This window comes from Pleurodeles waltl, chromosome 2_2 (genome assembly GCF_031143425.1).
Source record: "Pleurodeles waltl isolate 20211129_DDA chromosome 2_2, aPleWal1.hap1.20221129, whole genome shotgun sequence".
In the NCBI taxonomy this organism is placed as follows: domain Eukaryota; kingdom Metazoa; phylum Chordata; class Amphibia; order Caudata; family Salamandridae; genus Pleurodeles; species Pleurodeles waltl.
In genome coordinates, this window is record NC_090439.1 from 963,836,713 (window position 1) to 963,859,095 (window position 22,383).

Genomic DNA, 22,383 nt, shown 5'->3' on the forward strand with positions numbered 1-22,383 from the left:
ACAGCACCCCAGGGCACTCCAGCTAGTGGAGTTGCCCGCCCCCTCCGGCCACCGCCCCACTTTTGGCGGCAAGGCCGGAGGAGATAATGAGAAAACAAAGGAGGAGTCACTGGCCAGTCAGGACAGCCCCTAAGGTGTCCTGAGCTGAGGTGACTGACTTTTAGAAATCCTCCATCTTGTAGAAGGAGGATTCCCCCAATAGGGATAGGAATGTGACCCCCTCCCCTTGGGAGGAGGCACAAAGAGGGTGTACCCACCCTCAGGGCTAGTAGCCATTGGCTACTAACCCCCCAGACCTAAACACGCCCTTAGATTTAGTATTTAAGGGCTTCCCTGAACCTAAGAATTTAGATTCCTGAAACTACAAGAAGAAGAGGACTGCTGAGCTGAAAAACCCCTGCAGAGGAAGAACAGAAGACACCAACTGCTTTGGCCCCAGACTCACCGGCCTGTCTCCTGTCTTCCAAAGAAACCTGCTCCAGCGACGCTTTCCAAGGGACCAGCGACCTCTGAATCCTCTGAGGACTGCCCTGCTTCGAGAAAGACAAGAAACTCCCGAGGACAGCGGCCCTGCTCCAAAAGAGAACCAACACCTCAGGGAGGACCCTCCGGCGACTCCGAGTCCGTGAGTAACCAAAGTTGTCCCCCCTGAGCCCCCACAGCGACGCCTGCAGAGGGAATCCCGAGGCTCCCCCTGACCGCGACTGCCTGAACCTAAAGTCCCGACGGCTGGAAAAGACCCTGCACCCGCAGCCCCCAGCACCTGAAGGAACGGAACTTCTGTGCAGGAGTGACCCCCAAGAGGCCCTCTCCCGTGCCCAGGTGGTGGCTACCCCGAGGAGCCCCCCCTTTGCCTGCCTGCACCGCTGAAGAGACCCCTTGGTCTCCCATTGATTTACATTGCGAACCTGACGCTTGTTTGCACACTGCACCCGGCCGCCCCCGCGCTGCTGAGGGTGCACTTTCTGTGTGGACTTGTGTCCCCCCCCGGTGCCCTACAAAAGCCCCCTGGTCTGCCCTCCGAAGACGCGGGTACTTACCTGCTGGCAGACTGGAACCGGGGCACCCCCTTCTCTCCATTGAAGCCTATGTGTTTTGGGCACCACTTTGAACTCTGCACCTGACCGGCCCTGAGCTGCTGGTGTGGTGACTTTGGGGTTGCTCTGAACCCCCAGCGGTGGGCTACCTTGGACCCAAAACTGAAACCTGTAAGTGACTTACTTACCTGTGAAAACTAACAATACTTTACCTCCCCCAGGAACTGTGAAAATTGCACTAAGTGTCCACTTTTAAAACAGCTTATTGTGTTTTATGTAAAAAGTATATATGCTACTGTGATTATTCAAAGTTCCTAAAGTACTTACCTGCAATACCTTTCAAATGAGATATTGCATGTAGAATTTGAACCTGTGGTTCTTAAAATAAACTAAGAAAAGATATTTTTCTATAACAAAACCTATTGGCTGGATTTGTCTCTGAGTGTGTGTTCCTCATTTATTGCCTGTGTGTGTGTACAACAAATGCTTAACACTACTCCTTTGATAAGCCTACTGCTCGACCACACTACCACAAAATAGAGCATTAGTATTATCTCTTTTTGCCACTATCTTACCTCTAAGGGGAACCCTTGGACTCTGTGCATACTATTCCTCACTTTGAAATAGTGCATACAGAGCCAACTTCCTACAGTGTGTTCCTCATTTATTGCCTGTGTATGTACAACAAATGCTTAACACTACTCCTCTGATAAGCCTACTGCTCGACCACACTACCACAAAATAGAGCATTAGAATTATCTCTTTTTGCCACTATCTTACCTCTAAGGGGAACCCTTGGACTCTGCATGCTATTTCTTACTCTGAAATAGTACATACAGAGCCAACTTCCTACAACACCCCTGACCCCCTTCCTGCAACGGCACCAACTCTATTGCACCCTTTGACAACATTGTCATAACCTCCTGTTGCAACAACAGAAGATGGTCTTCTGAACAAAATGAGGGACTTGGGGTGGGGAAGGGGGGTTCGAGGGAACTCCTGAAAGGGGACAGCATAACCTTTTTCCACAATTTAACACCCACGAGTCCGTTGTAATCGACTACCACTTCTGTAGAAAAAGACTCAATCTTCCCCCTACAGGAGAAGTATGGATGATAAAGTGGGGACAACTAGGGCTGCTTCTGCTGTTGTCCACCGGAGGAGGAGGATGAAGATGACAGCTGCTGGGCTGGCCCTCTGGCTCTCCTCCTACCCCGCCCTCTAAAGGCACGATAGGGCGGATTGGCAGGCTGCTGGATCAAGGACTGTGACCTCCGAAAGGCAGAGCCACGAGTGAACCCCCGAAACCTGCAAAAAGGTCTATAAGATGTTGCAGCAGAGGTCTGTAAGCCTAAGGACTTAGCCGTCGCCCGACAGTCCTCAAACCGTTCAAGGGCAGAGTCCGCCTAGTCTCCAAACAGCTTTTCCCCATCAAATGGTAGATCCATTAAGGTGGATTGAACATCCGATGAAAAACCAGAGGACCTTAACCAGGCATGCCTCCTAGTAGCCACAGATGTTCCCATGGCCCTGGCTATCGAATCAGAAATGTCCAGGCCAGACTGTATAATTTGTTGTGCAGCTGCCTGCGCATCCATAAAAAGGGATCCAAACGACCTTTGCATCTCCTGCGGCAGATCCTTTGCCATCTCCTTAGCGGAGTCCATAAAGGCGTGGACATACCTGCCCAGCACACAGGTAGAATTAGTAGCCTTAAGCACCATACTACAGGATGAAAAGATCTTCGAAGACTGCCCCATCCTCTTGGACTCCATATCAGTTGGGACTCCAGGGAATGTTCCAGGAGCAGACTTCACGGAGCAAGACGCCTGGACTACTAAGCTTTCCGGAGTTGGATGTCGTGACAGGAAAACCAGATCTCCTGGTGCACCCCTATGTCTCCTTGCCACTGCCCTGTTCACTGCAGGAGTCGTTACTGGCTTCCTCCACAAGACCAATATAGGCTCAGTTAAAGCCTCATTGAAAGGCAGCAAAGGGTCAGCACTAGATGCAGAAGGATGCAGTACCTATGTGAGCAGGTTAGTCTTCACCTCCGCCACAGACAAAGGCAAGTCCAGAAATTCTGCTGCCTTCCTTACCACTGTATGGAAGGAAGCGGCCTCTTCTGTAAACTCCCCCGGAGACTCAATGTTCCACTCCGGGGGAGTATCCAGCCCACTTGCAGTGGCCAGACCCTTGAACTCATCCGAAGGCTCAATCTCACCTTCCTCCAGCTGTCTATATTCCTCCTCCTCCAAAAGTCTTAAAGCCTTCCTACGAGACCGAAGATGTGTCTCTAGAGCCGGCGTCGATAAAGAATCCATCGACGCAGACTACTTCGAACCTTGGAAAGGCCCAGGAAGAGATGGGTGACTCCTAGTCTCACCCGGCGCCAACACGGAGTCCAACGATGACCTCCGCGGAGTTGATTGGCAGGAAGGTGATGGAGCCGGTCTGGAAGGAGACCTCATCGACGTCGGATGGCGCGGTGATGGAGTCGGCTGACGCGATGGTGGATCCACCGTCACAAGTGGTGAACTCCCACTAGAGGCTACCCTTGGCGCCGATGCGACAGCCGCAGGACTAAAGGGCATGAATGGAGCCGCCTTGTACGGCGCCGGAGTGCCCAAATCAAACGCCAATGGCCCCGTGGGACCCGCCGGTGCACCAGCAGGGGCCATAGATTGAAAAACGGCATACATTGCATTAAAAAAAAATGCAGCCGGATCCGTCCCTGGAGCCGGGAAAGCCGGGTATTGCGGAGCAGAGGTCTCCTGTACATCAGGCTCCCTCGACGCCAGCGAAAATGGAGGGCTTTGATGAACAACCTCAAAGACAGATGACGCCAGCGACAACTCCGGACTCGTGGGCTGAGGCGTCACAGTAGGGCTCATCTCCCATGTCTTCTGGCGTCGAGAAGACGGAGACCTCTACCTCGATCGGCTCTGCTCCGACTGGCGCGGAGTCATGACTGCGCCGAGAATCATGACGCCGCTTCTTATGCTTCTTGGGTGAAGCATGCGAGGAATCCCTTTTATGGCCCTTCTTCGCTTTTGCCAGAAAAAGCTACGCCTCCCGCTCTTTCAGAGCTTTAGGATTCATGCTCTGGCATGGAGAGCATCCTTCAACATCATGCTCTGAACTAATGCACCAAATACAATCCGAATGAGGGTCGGTCACTGACATCCGACCCAACATTCTCTACACAGCTTGAAACTGGACTTTTTTGGAGGCGACATTGTAACCACCAAAAACGCTACAGTTATCAACGAGCCAGGAAGAAAAACCGTTGGCGTCGAAGGCACGGAAAAAAGGAAAACTGACGTCAGTACGCCGACGAGGACCTCTTATTGGCACGTTGACGTCAGACGGAGTCAAGTGGAGCCGTGCCATTATGACGTCCTCGTCGACGTGGACAGCTAGGAAGAAGACTTTCCGTTGGATGCTGGCGCAAGGACGAATTCATAAGGTGAGGAATCCACAGGTAGTTGTATCCATCAGAATCTTGCAGCTCATACTGCAGCAGATTCAGCACTTTCAATATACCCCTTTTCCTATGCCAGGAGGAGTAGTATAGCTAATTGACATAATACCACCTTCAAACTCCACCAAATAAGTCTTCAGAATAAAATCAAATAGGAAATCTATGCACGACAGAATGGAGGAGCAACAGCTAGAGGAGTCAAGTGCAAACACCTTGAGCAGACCCACTTAATCGTTATCTTTTTCACTAAGCTTGGACAAACTATATGCATTAAACAGAGGGTTGCCCCATATCACCAGTTACTTTTCTTTATGTTAACATTGGCTTCTCTATGCCCAACCACTCAACCCACCCACGTCATCAGTGAGGCCTGTGCCCTTCGCTTTTCCTGTTTGTTATTGCCAACCGGACCCTTACCAGTCCTCCCACCCCTGTTTTTGTTTACTTCCACTGTACTGTTCAGTCCTATGTAGCTTTCCGGGACTCAGCAGAAAGAAAAAAAATAAAAACCAAGCATTTGCAATGCTTTAGGTCTCGCATTTTGTGAAAGTTAGAGGTATTGGCGTTGAAAACAGCATTTTATTTTACTTTTTTTGTACGCAGTGGAATGCTCATATTTGCATCGCGCTATTACCATCCATATGAGACTGCGGCGCTGGAGAACCAGATGAACAAGTTCTTTACCTTCGGTAGCGCTTTATCTGGTAGAGACTATCTAGAGGCAGATTCCTTACCATAGCATTTCTTTATGTCAGCTTGGAATCCGGAGTTTTGCTGAGCTATGTCCTTGCACGTGCCGTCGTTCAGATCGGCATGGAGTTGTTGAGCGCTTACGTCAATTCCTTTACCACAAACTTCCACGCCAGAAGCACAGAGCCATGAAAAGAACAGTTTGTCTGTGCAAATACTGAAAGGAACAATCCCTGGCCTTATCAGAAGTGTCCGCAGACAAGGGAGTGGGGGAATATGTGGGTGTAAGGAATCTGCAGCTGGATAGAGTCTCAACCAGACTATGCGTTACTGAAGGTAAGTAACTTGTTCATATGATAGAGACTTCCAACTGTATATTCCTTACCTTAAAATAAAATAGATAGCCAAGCCATAACCTACTGGCGTGGGCTGGGGACAGATCTCCTTACATTATAAAGTCCTGTAGAACTGAAAGGGAAAAGTGCCTGTCTCTATGGACCCGATTGTCCAGGCAGTTAAGTCTTGCGAACGTGTGCAAAGATGCCCACATCGCTGCCTGACGTATCCAGGACTGGAACACCTCGTGCTGGTGCAGTGGTTGCAGCCTTGCCCCTAGTGGAAGGAGCTCTTAAGCCCTTAGGGGGCTGCTTCTTGGCCAGTGCGTAGCAGACAATGCAGAGAACGACCCAGTGTGCAATGGTTGGTTTCTGCACAGTTCAACCTTTCTTTGCTCCCACGTACCCCACAAAGAGCTGGTCATCCACCCGTAACACTTTTGTGCAGTCAAGGTAAAACGACAACTCTCTTTTTGGGTCTAGTCTGTGGAGTCGCTCCTCTTATTTTGAAGGATGCGGTGTAGCAAAGAAAGTGGGCAGGGAGATGTCCTGACCCAGATAAAAAGGGATCACCACCTTAGTGAGGAAAGAGGCACGAGTTCTGAGTACCACCTTGTCCGGAAACATGTTGCGATACAGTGGCTTAGATAGAAGAGCCTGCATCTCACTCACCCTCCTGACAGAAGTAATTGTCACTAAGAAGGCTGTCTTGATGGTAAGCAGCCAGACGGGACAATTATGCACTGGCTCAAAGGGAGACCACAAAAGAAATGTGAAAAACAGATTTAAGTCCCACTGAGGCATAACAAAGGGTGTAGGGGGGAACATATGTAGAAGCCCATTGAGAAATCTATGTAGAATAGGTGATTTGAATAATGAAGGCTGATCAGACAGCCGAAGTAATGCAGATAGGGCGGGAAGATAGTCTTTGAGAGTGCCCAAGGCAGAGTTCTGCTGGGCAAGGGATAAGAAACAAGAATGACAGAAGCAGAAAGAGAATCAATAGATCTTTCTGTACAATAGTTTACACACCGTTTCCAATGGCAGGCGTATACGGTCTTAGTGGAGGGACACCTGGTTGCCAAAATAACTTTACACACTTTGGGAGGAAGGTCGAAGGCTGTCAACTGTCACTCAATCTCCACGCATGAAGGCGTAGATTTGACAGGTTTGGGCAGAGAACCTTCCCCTGCTGCTGCAACGAAAGATCTTCCCGAAGGGGCAACCTGATCAAAGGATTGATGCTCAGTTTTAGAAGCTTGGGATACCAGACTCTGCGCCCAGTCCAGAGCCCCCAGAATTACTTGGGCCTTGTCGTTCTTGATCTTCTCGAAAACCCTGGACAGAAGTGATTTAGGTGGAAAAGCGTACAGGAGTCCTGAGCTCCACTTGTGACGAGAAGCATCACTGAGCGAGTGTCGCCTTGGAAACTCCAATGCTCAATACTACTGACATTGCAAGCTCTCTTCAGATGCGAGCAGATAAAACCAAGGCTCTATCCACTTCTGAAAGAGTCCTTATGCCACCTCCGAATGGAGACACCACTATGATCCGCTAGGCATCGATGGCAGAGTTAGTCTGCCCTGGCGTTCAGAGAACCTGCCAGGTGTTGAACCACCAGGGTTGTGCCCTGCTGTTCCAGCCAAGTGCAGACACTCTGGACCTCTTGGCAAAGGGTCCACAACCCCACACTGCCCTGCTTCCTGCAGTACCACACTGCAGTGGTGTTGTCCGTGAACATCTGCACTATCTTCCCTTTGACAACCGTAAGAAATGCCTTCAATGCTAGTCAGATTGCGTGGAGCTCCAATAAATTGATATGAAGTCCAGATTCCACTGGAGACCAGAGGCCTATGATCTCCACCTCTCCTAAGTAACTGCCCCATCCCAAAAATGACCTCTGTCACTACTGTAAACTATGGTTCGGGGAGGAGTCTGCCTCTGACCCAATCACAGTTCACTAACCACCACTGCAGATCTTTTGCAGTTCCCTCCCAGACCTGAACCATGTTGGCGAGATTCCCCTGATGTTGTGCCTAATGGAACTTCAAGTCCTACTGCAGAGCCTTGATATGCCATCTGGCATGTTTTACTAACAGGATGCAGGAGGCCATGAGGCCCAGCAGCCTCAGTCTGTTGGACTGAAATCTAGAAGCTGAAATGTCAGAATCATAACCTGAACATCCTGGACTCACTGCTCAAGAGGATAGGCCCGAAACTGCACTGTTAAAAATAAAAAAAATAAAAAAATGAAAAAAAAGGCGCAGAAGGAAAGGAACTGACGTACTGTGATGTGTCAGACTGCTCCAACAAAGCAGACATGCAGATCCAACCAATGCCACCAAACGGCTTGCGCAAGGGTATTGCTCAGCAAAAGTCTTGGATTCCAAGTTTACACCAGGAAATTCAAAGGTAAGCGATCTGCAGCTAGAAATCTATCAGATAATGGGGAACAGGTTATGGAGGAGGGGAAGACTAGTAATATACTGGCTGTGGAAAAAAATATAAGTAACATCCTGGAAAAAACAAAGAGCACAAGAAGCATGTGAAATGTAAGCAGGAACATGGTGACGTTAATGTTTTTATACTTGTAATATTCTGGCTGCAAAAAAGGATGTAACATTAACTGTTGTAATGTGCACAAAGCAGGTAAGGGGTGCAGTACCAAAGACTGTCCCTAGGGATGTCTTTTGGCCACATAAGTTACTGCACCCTGCAATGTTCAATTCAACACATCCCTAGGAGTTTCGGGAATTGTGCTGAAAAACAAAGCACAGCGCCCGTTTTGATAAAAGTTTTAACGTTGTGCATTCAGGTTATAAGTGAGGGGAGACCAGAGTTATATGCTAGTAGGAAAAAAATAAAATAAGTAGCAACATCCTGAAATCTCCTCGCTGCTATTACAAAGAAGTTAGAACTGGAGGGGCAGCTTTTAATCAACGTGACAAGCACTAATCTGTGTAAACACTATTTCATCCCATGCTTTCAGTGGCTGAAACATATTTTATAGTAAGCAGGGCACACGAGAGGGGCTTAGGGGGCAGCGGAAAGAGGAATGCAGATTTGTAGGTGTAGTAAGTGGGATAAACCACGTTACTTTGTGAAATGACAAAAAAAAAAATAAGTCTTTCCTAACAGAGAGAGAGAGGGTGTGTGTGTGGATGCTTTTTCGCCTGTGTATAAATTGCTGGTGAAATCAGACACACAGCACCATACCTAACTGAAAGCATCTTTCCATGCCACAAAGGGTAACATGATATCCATTTTAAAGCAACTTCAAGCATGTGCAAGACGACTTATGGCTTAAAATCTTCTCCAAAAAATCACTGTGGTTATTGTGCCTGTAGGAAGTTGGCTCTGTATGCACTATTTCAAAGTAAGGAATAGTATGCACAGAGTCCAAGGGTTCCCCTTAGAAGTAAGATAGTGACAAAAAGAGATAATACTAATGCTCTATTTTGTGGTAGTATGGTTGAGCAGTAGGCTTATCAAAGGAGTAGTGTTAAGCATTTGTTGTACATACACAAGCAATAAATGAGGAACACACACAGACAATTCCAGGCCAATAGCTTTTTGTATAGAAAAAAATATTTTCTTAGTTTATTTTAAGAACCACTCAAATAAAAGTTATTGCAGGTAAGTACTTTAGGAACTTTGAATAATCACAATAGCATATATACTTTTCACATAAATCACATATAGCTATTTTAAAACTAGACAGTGCAATTTTCAACAGTTCCTGGGGGGAGTAAGAGTTAGTTAGTTTTTGCAGGTAAGTAAACCACCTACGGGGTTCAAGTTCAGGTCCAAGGTAGCCCACCATTGGGGGTTAAGAGCAACCCCAAAGTTACCACACCAGCAGCTCAGGGCCGGTCAGGTGCAGAGGTCAAAGTGGTGCCCAAAACGCATGGGCTTCAATGGAGAAGGGGGTGCCCCGGTTCCAGTCTACCAGCAGGTAAGTACCCGCCTCTTCGGAGGGCAGACCAGGGGGGTTTTGTAGGGCACCGGGGGGGACACAAGTTAGCACAGAAAGTACACCCTCAGCAGCACGGGGGCGGCCAGGTGCAGTGTGCAAACATGCGTCAGGTTTTCAATAGAAACCAATGAGAGACCAAGGGGTCTCTTCAGCGATGCAGGCAGGCAAAGGGGGGGGCCCCCTCGGGGTAGCCACCACCTGGGCAAGGGAGAGGGCCTCCTGGGGGTCACTCCTGCACTGGAGTTCAGATCCTTCAGGTCCTGGGGGCTGCGGGTGCAGAGTCTTTTCCAGGCGTCGGGATCTGAGGAACAGGCAGTCGCGGTCAGGGGGAGCCTCTGGATTCCCTCTGCAGGTGTCGCTGTGGGGGCTCGGGCAACTCTGGCTACTCACGGTCTCGCAGTCGCCGGGGGAGTCCTCCCTGAAGTGTTTGTTCTCCACAAGTCGAGCCGGGGGCGTCGGGTGCAGAGTAGCAAGTCTCACGCTTCCGGCGGGAAACGCAGGTTGTTTTAAAGTTGCTCCTTTGTAACAAAGTTGCAGTCTCGGGTGAACAGAGCCGCTGTCCTCAGGAGTTTCTTGGTCCTTCTAGAGCAGGGCAGTCCTCTGAGGATTCAGAGTTCGCTGGTCCCTGTGGAAAGCGTCGCTGGAGCAGTGTCTTTAGAAGGGGGGGGACAGGCCGGTAGAGCTGGGGCCAGCAGTTGGTGTCTCCGTCTTCTCTGCAGGGTTTTTCAGCTTAGCAGTCCTCTTCTTAGGTTGCAGGAATCTGAGTTGCTAGGTTCTGGGGAGCCCCTAAATACTGAATTTAGGGGTGTGTTTAGGTCTGGGAGGGCAGTAGCCAATGGCTACTGTCCATGAGGGTGGCTACACCCTCTTTGTGCCTCCTCCCTGAGGGGAAGGGAGCACATCCCTAATCCTATTGGGGGAGTTCTCCATCTGCAAGATGGAGGATTTCTAAAAGTCAGAGTCACCTCAGCTCAGGACACCTTAGGGGCTGTCCTGACTGGCCAGTGACGACTCCTTGTTTTTCTCATTATCTCTCCTGGACTTGCCGCCAAAGGTGGGGGCTGTGTTCAGGGGGCGGGCATCTCCACTAGCTGGAGTGCCCTGGGGCATTGTAACACAAAGCCTGAGCCTTTGAGGCTCAATGCTAGGTGTTACAGTTCCTGCAGGGGGGAGCAGGCTTTTGTTTCTGTCCTCAGAGAGCACAAAGGCCCTCACCACATGGGGTCAAAAACTTGTCTCTCAGCAGCAGGCTGGCAGAGACCAGTCAGTCCTGAACAATTGGGTAAAATACAGGGGGCATCTCTAAGATGCCCTCTGTGTGCATTTTTTAATAAATCCAACACTGGCATCAGTGTGGGTTTATTATTCTGAGAAGTTTGATACCAAACTTCCCAGTATTCAGTGTAGCCATTATGGAGCTGTGGAGTTCGTTTTTGACAGACTCCCAGGCCATATACTCTTATGGCTACCCTGCACTTACAATGTCTAAGGTTTTGCTTAGACACTGTAGGGGCATAGTGCTCATATGCCCTCACCTGTGGTATAGTGCACCCTGCCTTAGGGCTGTAAGGCCTGCTAGAGGGGTGACTTACCTAGGCCACAGGCGGTGTGAGGTTGGCATGGCACCCTGAGGGGAGTGCCATGTCGACTTAGTCATTTTCTCCCCACCAGCACACACAAGCTGGCAAGCAGTGTGTCTGTGCTGAGTGAGGGGTCCCTAGGGTGGCATACGACATGCTGCAGCCCGTAGAGACCTTCCCTGGCATCAGGGCCCTGGGTACCAGTGGTACCAGTTACAAGGGACTTACCTGGGTGCCAGGGTTGTGCCAATTGTGGAGACAATGGTACATTTTAGGTGAAAGAACACTGGTGCTGAGGCCTGGTTAGCAGGGTCCCAGCACACTTCTCAGTCAAGTCAGCATCAGTATCAGGCAAAAAGTGGGGGGTAACTGCAACAGGGAGCCATTTCCTTACAGTGCCGTTTTATATAGCGCAAACTCGACCAGCAGGCATCAAAACACTTTACAGGAGCACCAAATATAATACACATGTGCAGATGCATTTTTAAGGTGGGCACGGGGAGATTAAGTGAATTGCCCAGAAAGCCACAGGATGGTGAACAGACACAGATACTTGAACTCTGTTCCCCAGTTACAAAGTAGCTTAGGCGCAAAACCACATTTGAGACATCTTTTGATGTAGATAGTTAACTGCAGTGTGAACGCTTTGGATAGCATGGACCAAAAATAAAAAATAAAAAAGTAAAGCATGTGAAGTGTAATCAGGAAGAACAAGGTTAGGTTAACACGTTTACACTTATAATATCCTTACTGTAAAAAAACCCTGCAACACTTACTGTTCTAATGTGCACGAAACAAGGAAAGGGTGCTGTACTACAGGCTGTCCCCTAAGGACCTCTTTCTGCCACATAAGGTATTGTATCCTGCAATCTTGAATTCAACACAACCCCAATAACCTTTGGGTGCAGTGCTGAAAAATGAAACGCAGCGCCCGTTTTGATAAAAGGTTTACACTGTGCATTCAGGTTATGAGGGAGGGGAGACCAGCGTAATATGTTATTAGAAAATAAAAATAAGAGGGAGGGCTATATGTAACTTTATGTAGTCATGTAAAGCGATCTACCACTCGAGTTCACACCATATGCATAGTTATGTAAAGAAGTCTTCTGATCAAGTTGGCGCTATGATACTTCACGTCCTCACGTAAAGCACACACAACAAAAACAGCAGCATGCCGCCAAAAACAAGGAAGAGGAATAAACATACTGGCACGCAGTGCAAAGAGGCAAGGCAAAAAATAAAAAAATAAAATAAAAATAGTGCGCCACATTAAGCTATGTGGTCGCGTGTGCAATCATCCATGCAACAGGGTCAGTCTGCAAGGCGCTAACAAAGCAGCCCCAAGGTGGGACAAAAAGCATTTTCCTACAACATCAATGGAATTTTTTAAGGCAGGCCAAGACACTAATGAAAGTGATGGGCGTGAGGCGGGCGTGGTTGAAGCCCATAGAAGTAGATTACAACATGTCAAGAGAGTGCCTAGACAAACTAAAAATGGAGGCCTGTATTTTCTTAGCCGATTTAAACTGCCCCCTAACAGTTCTAAGCATTCTTACTAATACAAACGTGTTTTATCCATTGTAAGCACTGTCTAAATGTTTTCTTAATACTAGTTCCAGGATTCCAACCCAGTTCCAGTATATTTTTTCCCATTAATATTTGAATATTTTCGCAGAAATGGCTTGTCCTTGTTTTGGCAATTCACCAACTCTATGAACCACCCAGTAATGAAGCAGGGACAGTCTGCTCATCGTGAAAGACACAATAGGAAATCTCAATCATCCAAAAACATGCCCCTCTGGGTATACCGAGGAGACAGATGTGTCACTTATGAATTCAACTAGGAAACCTATGACAGAGAACCATAGTTACCATTATGGTTAGTTACTTAAAGTCTGTAGGCTCTCATCACCCTGTACACCACAGGCAAGCATATGGAAAATTGTATAGAACCAACCCCCTTCACTTAGGCCACCCACTAGCGACTGCTTGCTTATGAAAGCAGCAAACTGGCAACATTTAGAAATGAGGAGAGTTGCAAAAACATTTATGGAAATGTCAAATCAGTTCTCAAAGGCCTGTGTGACACAAGGACAGTTAGGCAACTATGCAATAAGTACAGATGCTATCCTTGGATAACTGTGGTGCTGTAAGCTTGCTGAATTGCCAGGTAATCTCTCTTTAGGCATTAGCTTATAGTAGGTAACATCGTTCAACAGTCAACACTTAGTCTTGACATGTGCTGTGGAGTAGACAGTCTGGGTAACGTGCATCAGTCACAAATACCATCGCAGCATAATTATTCTTGTAAGAAAATATAATAAGTAGGAAAAGTCCATCTTTTTTGCAGGTGTCCCAGGATATTTTGATTTTAAAAAATTGGGTGGCTTATGTTTCTAGTCATGAACAGCAAAATACCACCCCCTCCTACATTTTACACAGTAAATGTTTTGGCTAAATCACAGCAGCATACGTGGCACAAAAGGCAAATTCACTATGTGGGCTGAAGCAAGAATTTTGCCTAGGTGGGTCAAACACGGCATAATACTGAGAACCAACCATGTAATACTACAAGTCAGACCAGCGTGTGGGTTTGCACTCTTAAGTAGTATGTAGAATTAAGAGTTAAATGCAACATTAGGTATCTCAGCCCACATTGTACCTTTTAGCACTGTAGGTAGCGGCATAATGTTCAAACTTGAAACATGTAAATGGAATACATATCACAGAGTCTAATCCAGGTATCACTTTTCCAATGAAATATTGCAAACAAATGTTTTCAATAATATTGAACTCATGCAGATTTTTACGTTGCACTCTGGTCTCAACAAGACTGAAGACTCTGGAGGTGGAAAGTAAACGGTTTTGCACCCTGAGTAGTTTTCTGGATTCACAAGCTGAGCATCTATTCCGCCATCTAATGGTTGGGTCTGAAATTGTCTCTTGTGTCTGCGTCGACCATCATTTAGCGGTAAGACCACTCCCTGTGTGACATAGGACAGTACCCCGGACGTTCCTGTAAGTGGCCACCATCTTCTGATTCTTTAGGCTAGAGCGCACAAGCGCTCGGTCCCTGTTGTAATCTCTGTGGCCTTTTAACCACACCCTGTCACGCCCATCAGTTTTGTTGGTTCTTGGGCTTGCCTTTTAAAATTCGCTTGGTTTTATTAGTGAAAGGCATGCATACGTCATGCCTTTTCCGGTGTTTAGCCCTCCTCAACAGCACCGGTAAACGACTGTAAACATACAAGGGTCTATTTTCCTTATGGTTTCTGGACTACTTTTTAATTTTATTTGCTATGCAGCGCGATCTCGGTGGGCAGTAGTCCAGCGCTTTGCATGACATCCACCCTGTTACATGGATAATGGCACTTTTGCCGATAAGTGACTGCGAGCGAACTTCGGTTTCATATTGTGTTTCTACTTCACGCTCATGGTGGCCATTGGCTCGCTTATGTGAAACGGTTTTCATTTTTAATTTATGTGGCAAGAAAGTACAGTTAGGAGTTTACAATGCTAATAGCTCTAACTCAAGTAAATGCGAGACCCACTGCATTGCAAATGCTTGTTTCTTCTATTGTGTTCTGTTCGGAACTTCCATCTTGACGTGCTGTTCACCTCGCATGTTTGCTCTTATCCTCATCTTTGGGGAGGTGAGTGGGTTGCAAGATTTCAGAAAACTCTGAAAGCTGCAAAACTACTCCTACTGGTAAGTAACCATTTCGATTTGCACAATTCACATGCTGTGCGTCTGATTACGTAGCGGTGTTAGTTTCCTTGGGAAAGATGGGTTACGATGTAGATGAGTTGGCAAACAGGTGCTGTAGTATTCTGTCCCACCTATGCTTCCTTATTTATCTGGATGGTCACATAGTAGTGTTTTGTTAAGGTGTGGTGCTGACTAGATTGCGGCCATACAGATGTCGCCAATGGGTATGTTTATTAGGAACGCTACTGTTACACCCTTTTTCCTGGTTTAGTGTACCCTGGGATGTGTGGCAAAGGTTTTTTACACCTTTGAGTAGCATGTTTGGATAGTTTCCACTATCCACTGTGAAATTGTTCCTTCAGATACAGTGTACACTAACTTGCTCTGACGGATATGAATAGTTGGCCCCCCCTTGCAAATTTCATTGGCCACTAGTAGGTAGTACATGAGTGCTCTCCACACATCCAGAGTCTACAGAGCCCTTTCGGCCCGTGACTTTGGGTCCTAAAAAAAGGCTAGTAGCTGGATGCTTGGATTGACATGGAATTGCAATGTGACCTTTGGTAGGAATTGTGGGTTTGTGTGCTAGATGACCTCGTGGATTTGAAAGTATGGTTTCTGGATTGTATGCACTTGAAGTTTGCTGGCTCTGCGGAGCGATGTGAAAGCTATGCTGTCTTTAAAGACAAAAACTTTAACTCCACTTTGTGCATTGAATCAAGTGGTTCTGTCATCGATTATGTGCGTACAGTGTTCAGGTTCCACACATTGGTGTCGTACTGCCCTATGTGGCACTGTTCTTCAATCCCTCCAGGAACTTTTTCACTACCAGTAGTTGAAAAGTAAGTTTCCTGATGCCCTATGGGGTACACTACTACGGCAACCAGGTGGAACTTTAGTGACGCATAGGTCAGACCACTGTCCAGTATGTATCTGAGGTACTTTAGCACTGTGCATGGTCACTAGTTTGTGTTGCTCCCTGCGCCAGTGTATGTATCTAGTCCACTTGGCTGTGTAGCACTTCCTAGTGCTTGGTTTTCTAGCTTCCTTCAGGAACTCCATTGACCTGGGGAAGATGTACCAGTCAGAATTCTAGATTTAGGAGCCATGCTGCTAGATTGAGTGTGGCTGGTTCTGGGTGACATACCTTCTTTACTTTCACCCCCTCCTTTGTGCCTGCTGATGTTGAGGGTAGGCTCAAAGGCTTGCTCCCATCAGTGCCCTTTGGTTGGGACCTGTGCAGCTTTGCGTTGACCCTCAGTTGTGTGTGGAAGTGGCTTTTCAGGGATTTAGAGGCATTAGTTACCTTCCACCACTAGTTCTTTAGTGTTCCTTGCCACCTTCACAGCTTCTGCCCTTTCAACATATGCTCTCTTTGCTGTCAGACTCACCCTCTACGGTGGCTTTGCTTCAACGTTTTCAAAGTCACTGCAGAGGCTTATGTCCTCAGATTCATGTGGTCTGTGGGTACCAGCCATAGCGTGGTGCACACATCATTGCTTCAAACTTTCCGTGAGGGTCTTTGGTACAAAGTCAGTGCAGCCTTTGGCTCTGTGATCAGTCGGGCAGTACAGATTGCTGACTTTGTGTGGATCCTTCCACACAAACTTGGAGGCAGTTGGGGCAGAACGTAAAATCCATATCCCTTAGCTGCCTCTCTCATCTGCATACTTCAGCCAAGTGGTGTTCACTGTCAGGATCAAGAATGCTCCCTTTCTCTTTGGTGGTTTCTCCTGGCCTATAGTGATTATGTGAGTCTTTGGCCTACTTTTCTTCCTTTCTCTGCAAATTCTCATAGATTCTCCTGAGCTCCTGCAATGTACTTCCAGACACAACAGCAGAAAAAAAAGAACCTGAAGATGGCTACCATGCATAAGAACTTCTGAGGTGCCTTCTGACGTCACCCAGGACTGATTTTCCACTAAATGGTGGCTGATGATGCCTGTGCACACAAAAAATAAAAATAAAGAGAAGACAATTCCGGATCCAACCACTAGCTGGAGGATTCAGGCTGCAAACCTGATAGCTAATGCTGGTATATTACACACTGCATTCAGTTAAGTACAGAAAAGCTTCTAAGTATTCACAGTCAAGATTGTCATACTGCATTAAGACATTTAAATTGTGAACCACAAGCAGATCACGCTTTAAAAAAAACAAAAAAAAAACATGCTGTTTACTGAAACCTTTGTAAGGTGACTCATCTGCAATAACCACGTTTCTGACATGAAGCTGTACAACAACAACTTTCATCATACAAGGCATCTTTTATATAGGCAGATGTGAAAAATACCATATTCTACCCTGCTTGCCCATGAGGCCCAAAATGTAAAACAAAAATGAAACAGGGCTACATAACTGGGTTCTTAAACACCTGGATTAGGCAGCCAGGTGCGGTCTTACGGGCAAGTACCTCAATTTATAAAGTGGTGAGGTTATCAAACAGGCCATTTTGCTAAAATAAACTTGCAATGCTTCTAACAATAGTTTTTATGAAACAGTCAAGACCCATACAAACATGCTTACATGTACACACACACACACACACACACAGACACAGTGGTGCATGCTTGCAGACAGGTACAAACATAAGCATCCTCTCACTCATACACACAGTGTGGAAACTTACCTGGGGTAGTCCTCAGCGTATTTCCCTCTACACATTGATTCACAACTTTTAGACCGCACAAACAAGGAGCCAAAGTTAGGATCACAACATTATGCCCAATCAGAAGTTCAGATAGAATGGAAGGCTGTCCTTGCTTCTTTATTGTTATTTCTAATGGGATGAGAATCTAATTACATATAAAGGATGTAATATTTTCAGAAATAAGATGCGACTGAGACGTGACTGTGCTGGGGTCGCTGCTCTTTCCCCCCCCCTATGGAGAAGCAGTTCCTGATCTGGATTCTGCCAAGCGTAGCAAAAAATGTATTGTGTGTGGTGCATGGAGAGAGGATAAACGTTTGCTGAAGTCCCAATACAAGATCTCCTCCATTTTAAAGAGTAAGTCTTAAATGTGGAAGCAGCTTTGGCTGCTTGCAGAATCTTCTATCAAAGATTTATATAGCGAGCTCATCACCCATAGGGTCTCAAGGCGGTGTTGTAAGGGTGCCAAGTCTGTCGAAGAGCCAGGTCTTGTGGTCCTTCTTGAACTGATTCAGCAAGGGGGCCTGCCAGAGGTGGGTAGTGTGTTCCAGGTCTGTGCTGCAAGGTATGAGAAGGATCTGCCTCCCATTGTGCTCTTCCCAATTCTAGGGGTGGAGACAAGGGCAAGCTGGGAAGATCTGAGTTGTCTGGCGGGGCTGCAGAAAAAAAGACAGTGGTTGAGGTAGACCAGTCCGATATTGTGCAAGGCCTTGTAGGCGTGTGTCAGGAGCTTGAAGGTGATGCGTTTGTTGATGGGGAGCCAGTGCAGGCCTCTAAGGTGGGTGGAGATGTGGCTGCAGCGGGGATGTCTAGGATGAGTCTAGCTGCTGCGTTGTGAATTCTCTGGAGTTTTGCTTGGAGTTTCTTTGTGATTCCAGCCTAGAGCGCATTGCTGTAGTTGAGTCTGCTGTTGAAAAGTTCCTGGGTGACTGTCCTCCTAGCCTCAGTGGGGATCCACTTGAAGATCTTCCAGAGGAGGCAGAGTGTGGAAGAAAATTAGTTACTTACCTGTAAACTGGAATGTTTCTTATTTTCAAGGTCAAGCTCCTATTCTTTTATCATATTCATTGCTTATCTAATATTTCTCTCTTCTGCATGATCATGGTTCTTCAGTGATTCTGGTTATCAGGAGAGCGAGAGATAGCCATAGAGAGAGAGAGATATATATATATATATATACACACACATAAACACACACACACATATATATATATATATATATATATATATATATATATATATATATATATATATATATGATATGTATATGTGTGGATATATACTATACAATGTGCTTCATTACTGCTTGCTATTCTGATTCAAACATGTGAATCTATGAAAGTTCCAATACTGGAGTAAGAAAATTAGTTACTTACCTGTAACTGTAGTTCCAGTATTGGAATCTTTCATAGATTCACATGCGACCCTCCCTCCTCCCCTGGGAAGCTCACCGTTACCAGTCTTCTTCAGATACTCTGGCACTTGCAATTTGGGAAAATCATTGACTTGGCGGGTTATGGTCAGCGTGGAGTCAAGGATGATGAACAGGTCGCATGAGTTGTTGGTGGGGCGCTTCAAAGGGCAGCTGGCCACCAGGAGTCAACGCAGGTGGAGGGGGGTGGGATCCAGGATGAGGATCTCGGTCTTGTAAGTTCAGCCTGAGGCAGCTGTTTTTCATCCAGTCGACGACTGCTCTCATTCCGTTGTGGAAGTTGCTCTTGGCTGTTTATGTTAGTCGGTGAGGGAGAGAATTAGCTAAGTGTCGACAGCATAGGAGACTATGTTGGCATTGTGCTGTCTTGACGATTTTGGCGAACAGAGCCATGTAGATATTGAAGAGGAGTCCTGGGATATTCCACAGCATGTTTCTGTAGGTTCTGAAAAGAATGGCGGGAGTTTGACTCTGGGTCTTTCCGGTGAGGAAGGAGCAGATCCACCACAGGGCCTTGCCGCAGATGTTTGCGTCGTGAAGTCTGGTGCATAGGATGGTGAGGGACACGGTGTTGAAAGCAGCGAAGAGGTCAAGGAAGAGCTATGAGAAAATTTAAATGATCCAATTTCTAGTCAAATGCAGACATGCTGGGTCATGATGCAGGATTTGCCCTTGATTCCTTGGCAGAAAAAGCAGGTTTGTCTTGAATCAAATCAAATCAAATCAAATCATTAACATTTATAAAGCGCGCTACTCACCCGTGCGGGTCTCAAGGCGCTAGGGGGGAAAGGGGGGGTTATCGCTGCTCGAACAGCCAAGTCTTTAGGAGTCTCCGGAAAGCGGAGTGGTCCTGGGTGGTCCTGAGGCTGGTGGGGAGGGAGTTCCAGGTCTTGGCCGCCAGGAAGGAGAAAGATCTCCCACCCGCCGTGGAGCGGCGGGTGCGAGGGACGGCAGCAAGTGCGAGGCCAGCGGAGCGGAGGGGGCGGGTGGGGACGTAGAAGCTGAGGCGTCTGTTGAGGTATTCCGGTCCCTTGTTGTGGAGGGCTTTGTGTGCGTGGGTGAGAAGACGGAAGGTGATCCTTTTGCTGACTGGGAGCCAATGCAGGTGTCTCAGGTGTGCAGAGATGTGGCTGTTGCGGGGTACGTCGAGGATGAGGCGGGCCGAGGCGTTTTGGATGCGTTGCAGGCGGTTTTGGAGTTTGGCTGTGGTCCCGGCGTAGAGGGTGTTGCCGTAGTCCAGGCGGCTCGTGACGAGGGCGTGGGTCACGGTTTTTCTGGTGTCGGCGGGGATCCAGCGGAAGATCTTACGGAGCATGCGGAGAGTGAGGAAGCAGGCGGAGGACACGGCGTTGACTTGCTTGGTCATGGTGAGAAGAGGGTCCAAGATGAAGCCGAGGTTGCGGGCGTGGTCTGCGGGGGTCGGTGCGGTGCCGAGGGCCGTGGGCCACCAGGAGTCGTCCCAGGCGGACAGGGTGTTGCCGAGGATGAGGACTTCTGTTTTTTCAGAGTTCAGGCATTGGATTCTGGATCCAGAAGTCCCAAAGATCTGTGTACCAAAATTGTCTGGCCTGTGTGGCAGTGACCAATATTATGGTGTAAGGCTCTAAATCTTCTGTCGGACTTAGAGGATAAGTTCATGCTTTGCCTGGGAGTTTGGATTCCAATGTCTATGAAGCTTTGGCATTTTGTGCTGTCCGGCATTTGGTGCGGAAAGTACCACTGATGTTGCAGCTTAAGGTTGAATTTATGCAGGCAAAATACATTTTGTGGGAGAGTCATTTCTGCAAACCTTACAGGCCCCATACCTCACACGACTTGAAAACTGACTTACAATGGAAGGGTTCTGCCATGGTTTCAGCTGGAAAATCGGATTCTTTGACAGAAGGAACAAGTGTTGCCTGCTCTGTATGTGTGAAGATTTACTGAAGGTTTTTGGGTGAAAATGTTCGGAAAAGGAAAGCTAAGCAGAGTGCAGATGATTCCTTGATGTGCTGGAACCCCGAGTTTCTCTACATGCTTGGTTAGCCTTTAGGTCATAAAATGAGGTGGATAGGATAACAGGTCTATGAATATTTATCAATTGGTTTTCAATGTTAATTGCAGCACTGAAATAATGCTATATTAACATTAACTACAAAGGGTTCCGATCAGGACAAGGATTTCAAGATGAAACGCAGAAGAACTAATTGATACAGGCATTTACAGCAACCTGAAAATCATTACTCAAAGGAACTCTCAATTTTTTCCCATTCCACTCACGCCTAATGTATAAGTGAGAGAGAAAACAGTTTTCAGAACACACTTTGCTCATAAAGAAAAAATAATGTACTCATTTACAAGTTAAGAAATGACCTCATTGGTAACCCTTCAATACTGTTTAAAGTGGAGAGCAAGCATTGCCCTAATGCTGTAAACAAATTTACAAGGCAATTATCCTTCCTTTCCCACAGCTCCATCTAATGGTCTGTTGATTCGGTTGAATCTTGTACATCTGACGACAGACTATGGAGAAGATGTTTGACTGCCAGTCACATTGCTTAGTTGGAGACTTATTTGGAGTCGAGGGTATTTAAGTTTGTACTTCAGTTCGTTCTAAATGTATTATAAGTGAAAATGTGCCTGAGCTGACTGGTTAGCAAACAGTCTGTCCTCAATAGGTCAATTTGACAACTGTACAGCGGTATTTTGCTTTTTTTTTTTGTTGCTACCATTTCATAAGCAAAGTAAAAAATGGGCCTAGAACAGTACAGCCTATTATGCATTCTACCGATATCTGTGTGTGTAATATAGGAGATGGACAAATTACACTACCATTGGAACCATAATAAAAACTAAGCAAGCTTTATCGGGGAGTGTGTAAAGCCAAAGTAGTAACAAGAACACAACATTCTTGTTCTACTGAAAGAACATAAATCACATCTCTGTCACGTACCTCCTCTTCCTCTCCCTTCTCCTTCTCCTTTTCCTTGTCTGGGATAAGCTCTAACTCTGGTATCATCTGGCACAGAGTTTGATTCTCTTCAGGAGGCAGTTCTACTGGTGGGACTTCGACTGGTTGTTCAGGTTCTTGCTGCTGTGGATCAAAACGTGAAATAAATTTATAGTACAATATGGATCACTGTTTTATGCCATAAATAGCCTTCAAGCAACAGTTGAATGCCCACAAAAATCCTGCAAATATTGTGTTGATACAGAGATGAAGAAGCTTTGACATCTAGATTACCCATTCGATCATGACCCATGTTTTAACTAAAATGTAGCTGGTGGCATTATGTTTTGGTTATCCAGTCTCGAGTTGACAAGCACCCACAGAGCAAGATCACTAGTGCCAATCTGGATCAAAGTCTAAAGCGAAATCCAAGTATAGGAGGAAGCTGTTTCTCTCATACTCCGGGGGAAATGTATCCCTTACTTGGTTCCAGGACCGTTTTCTAGTGCATACCTACAAAGACCTTCTCGTCTTGGACTGACAATCCAGACAAGTTCACAA

General features: G+C 46.8%; 1 protein-coding gene across 1 annotated transcript in view; it reads right to left on the reverse strand.

Moving 5' to 3' along the window:
- The window catches only part of RAD21 (RAD21 cohesin complex component), a 205,049-nt gene that overhangs the window by 20,410 nt on the left and 162,256 nt on the right, over positions 1 to 22,383 (reverse strand). The window contains exon 12 of the mRNA XM_069220648.1: positions 21,826 to 21,966. Coding sequence (XP_069076749.1) covers positions 21,826 to 21,966 — 141 coding nt within the window. The remainder of the gene's footprint in view (positions 1 to 21,825; positions 21,967 to 22,383) is intronic.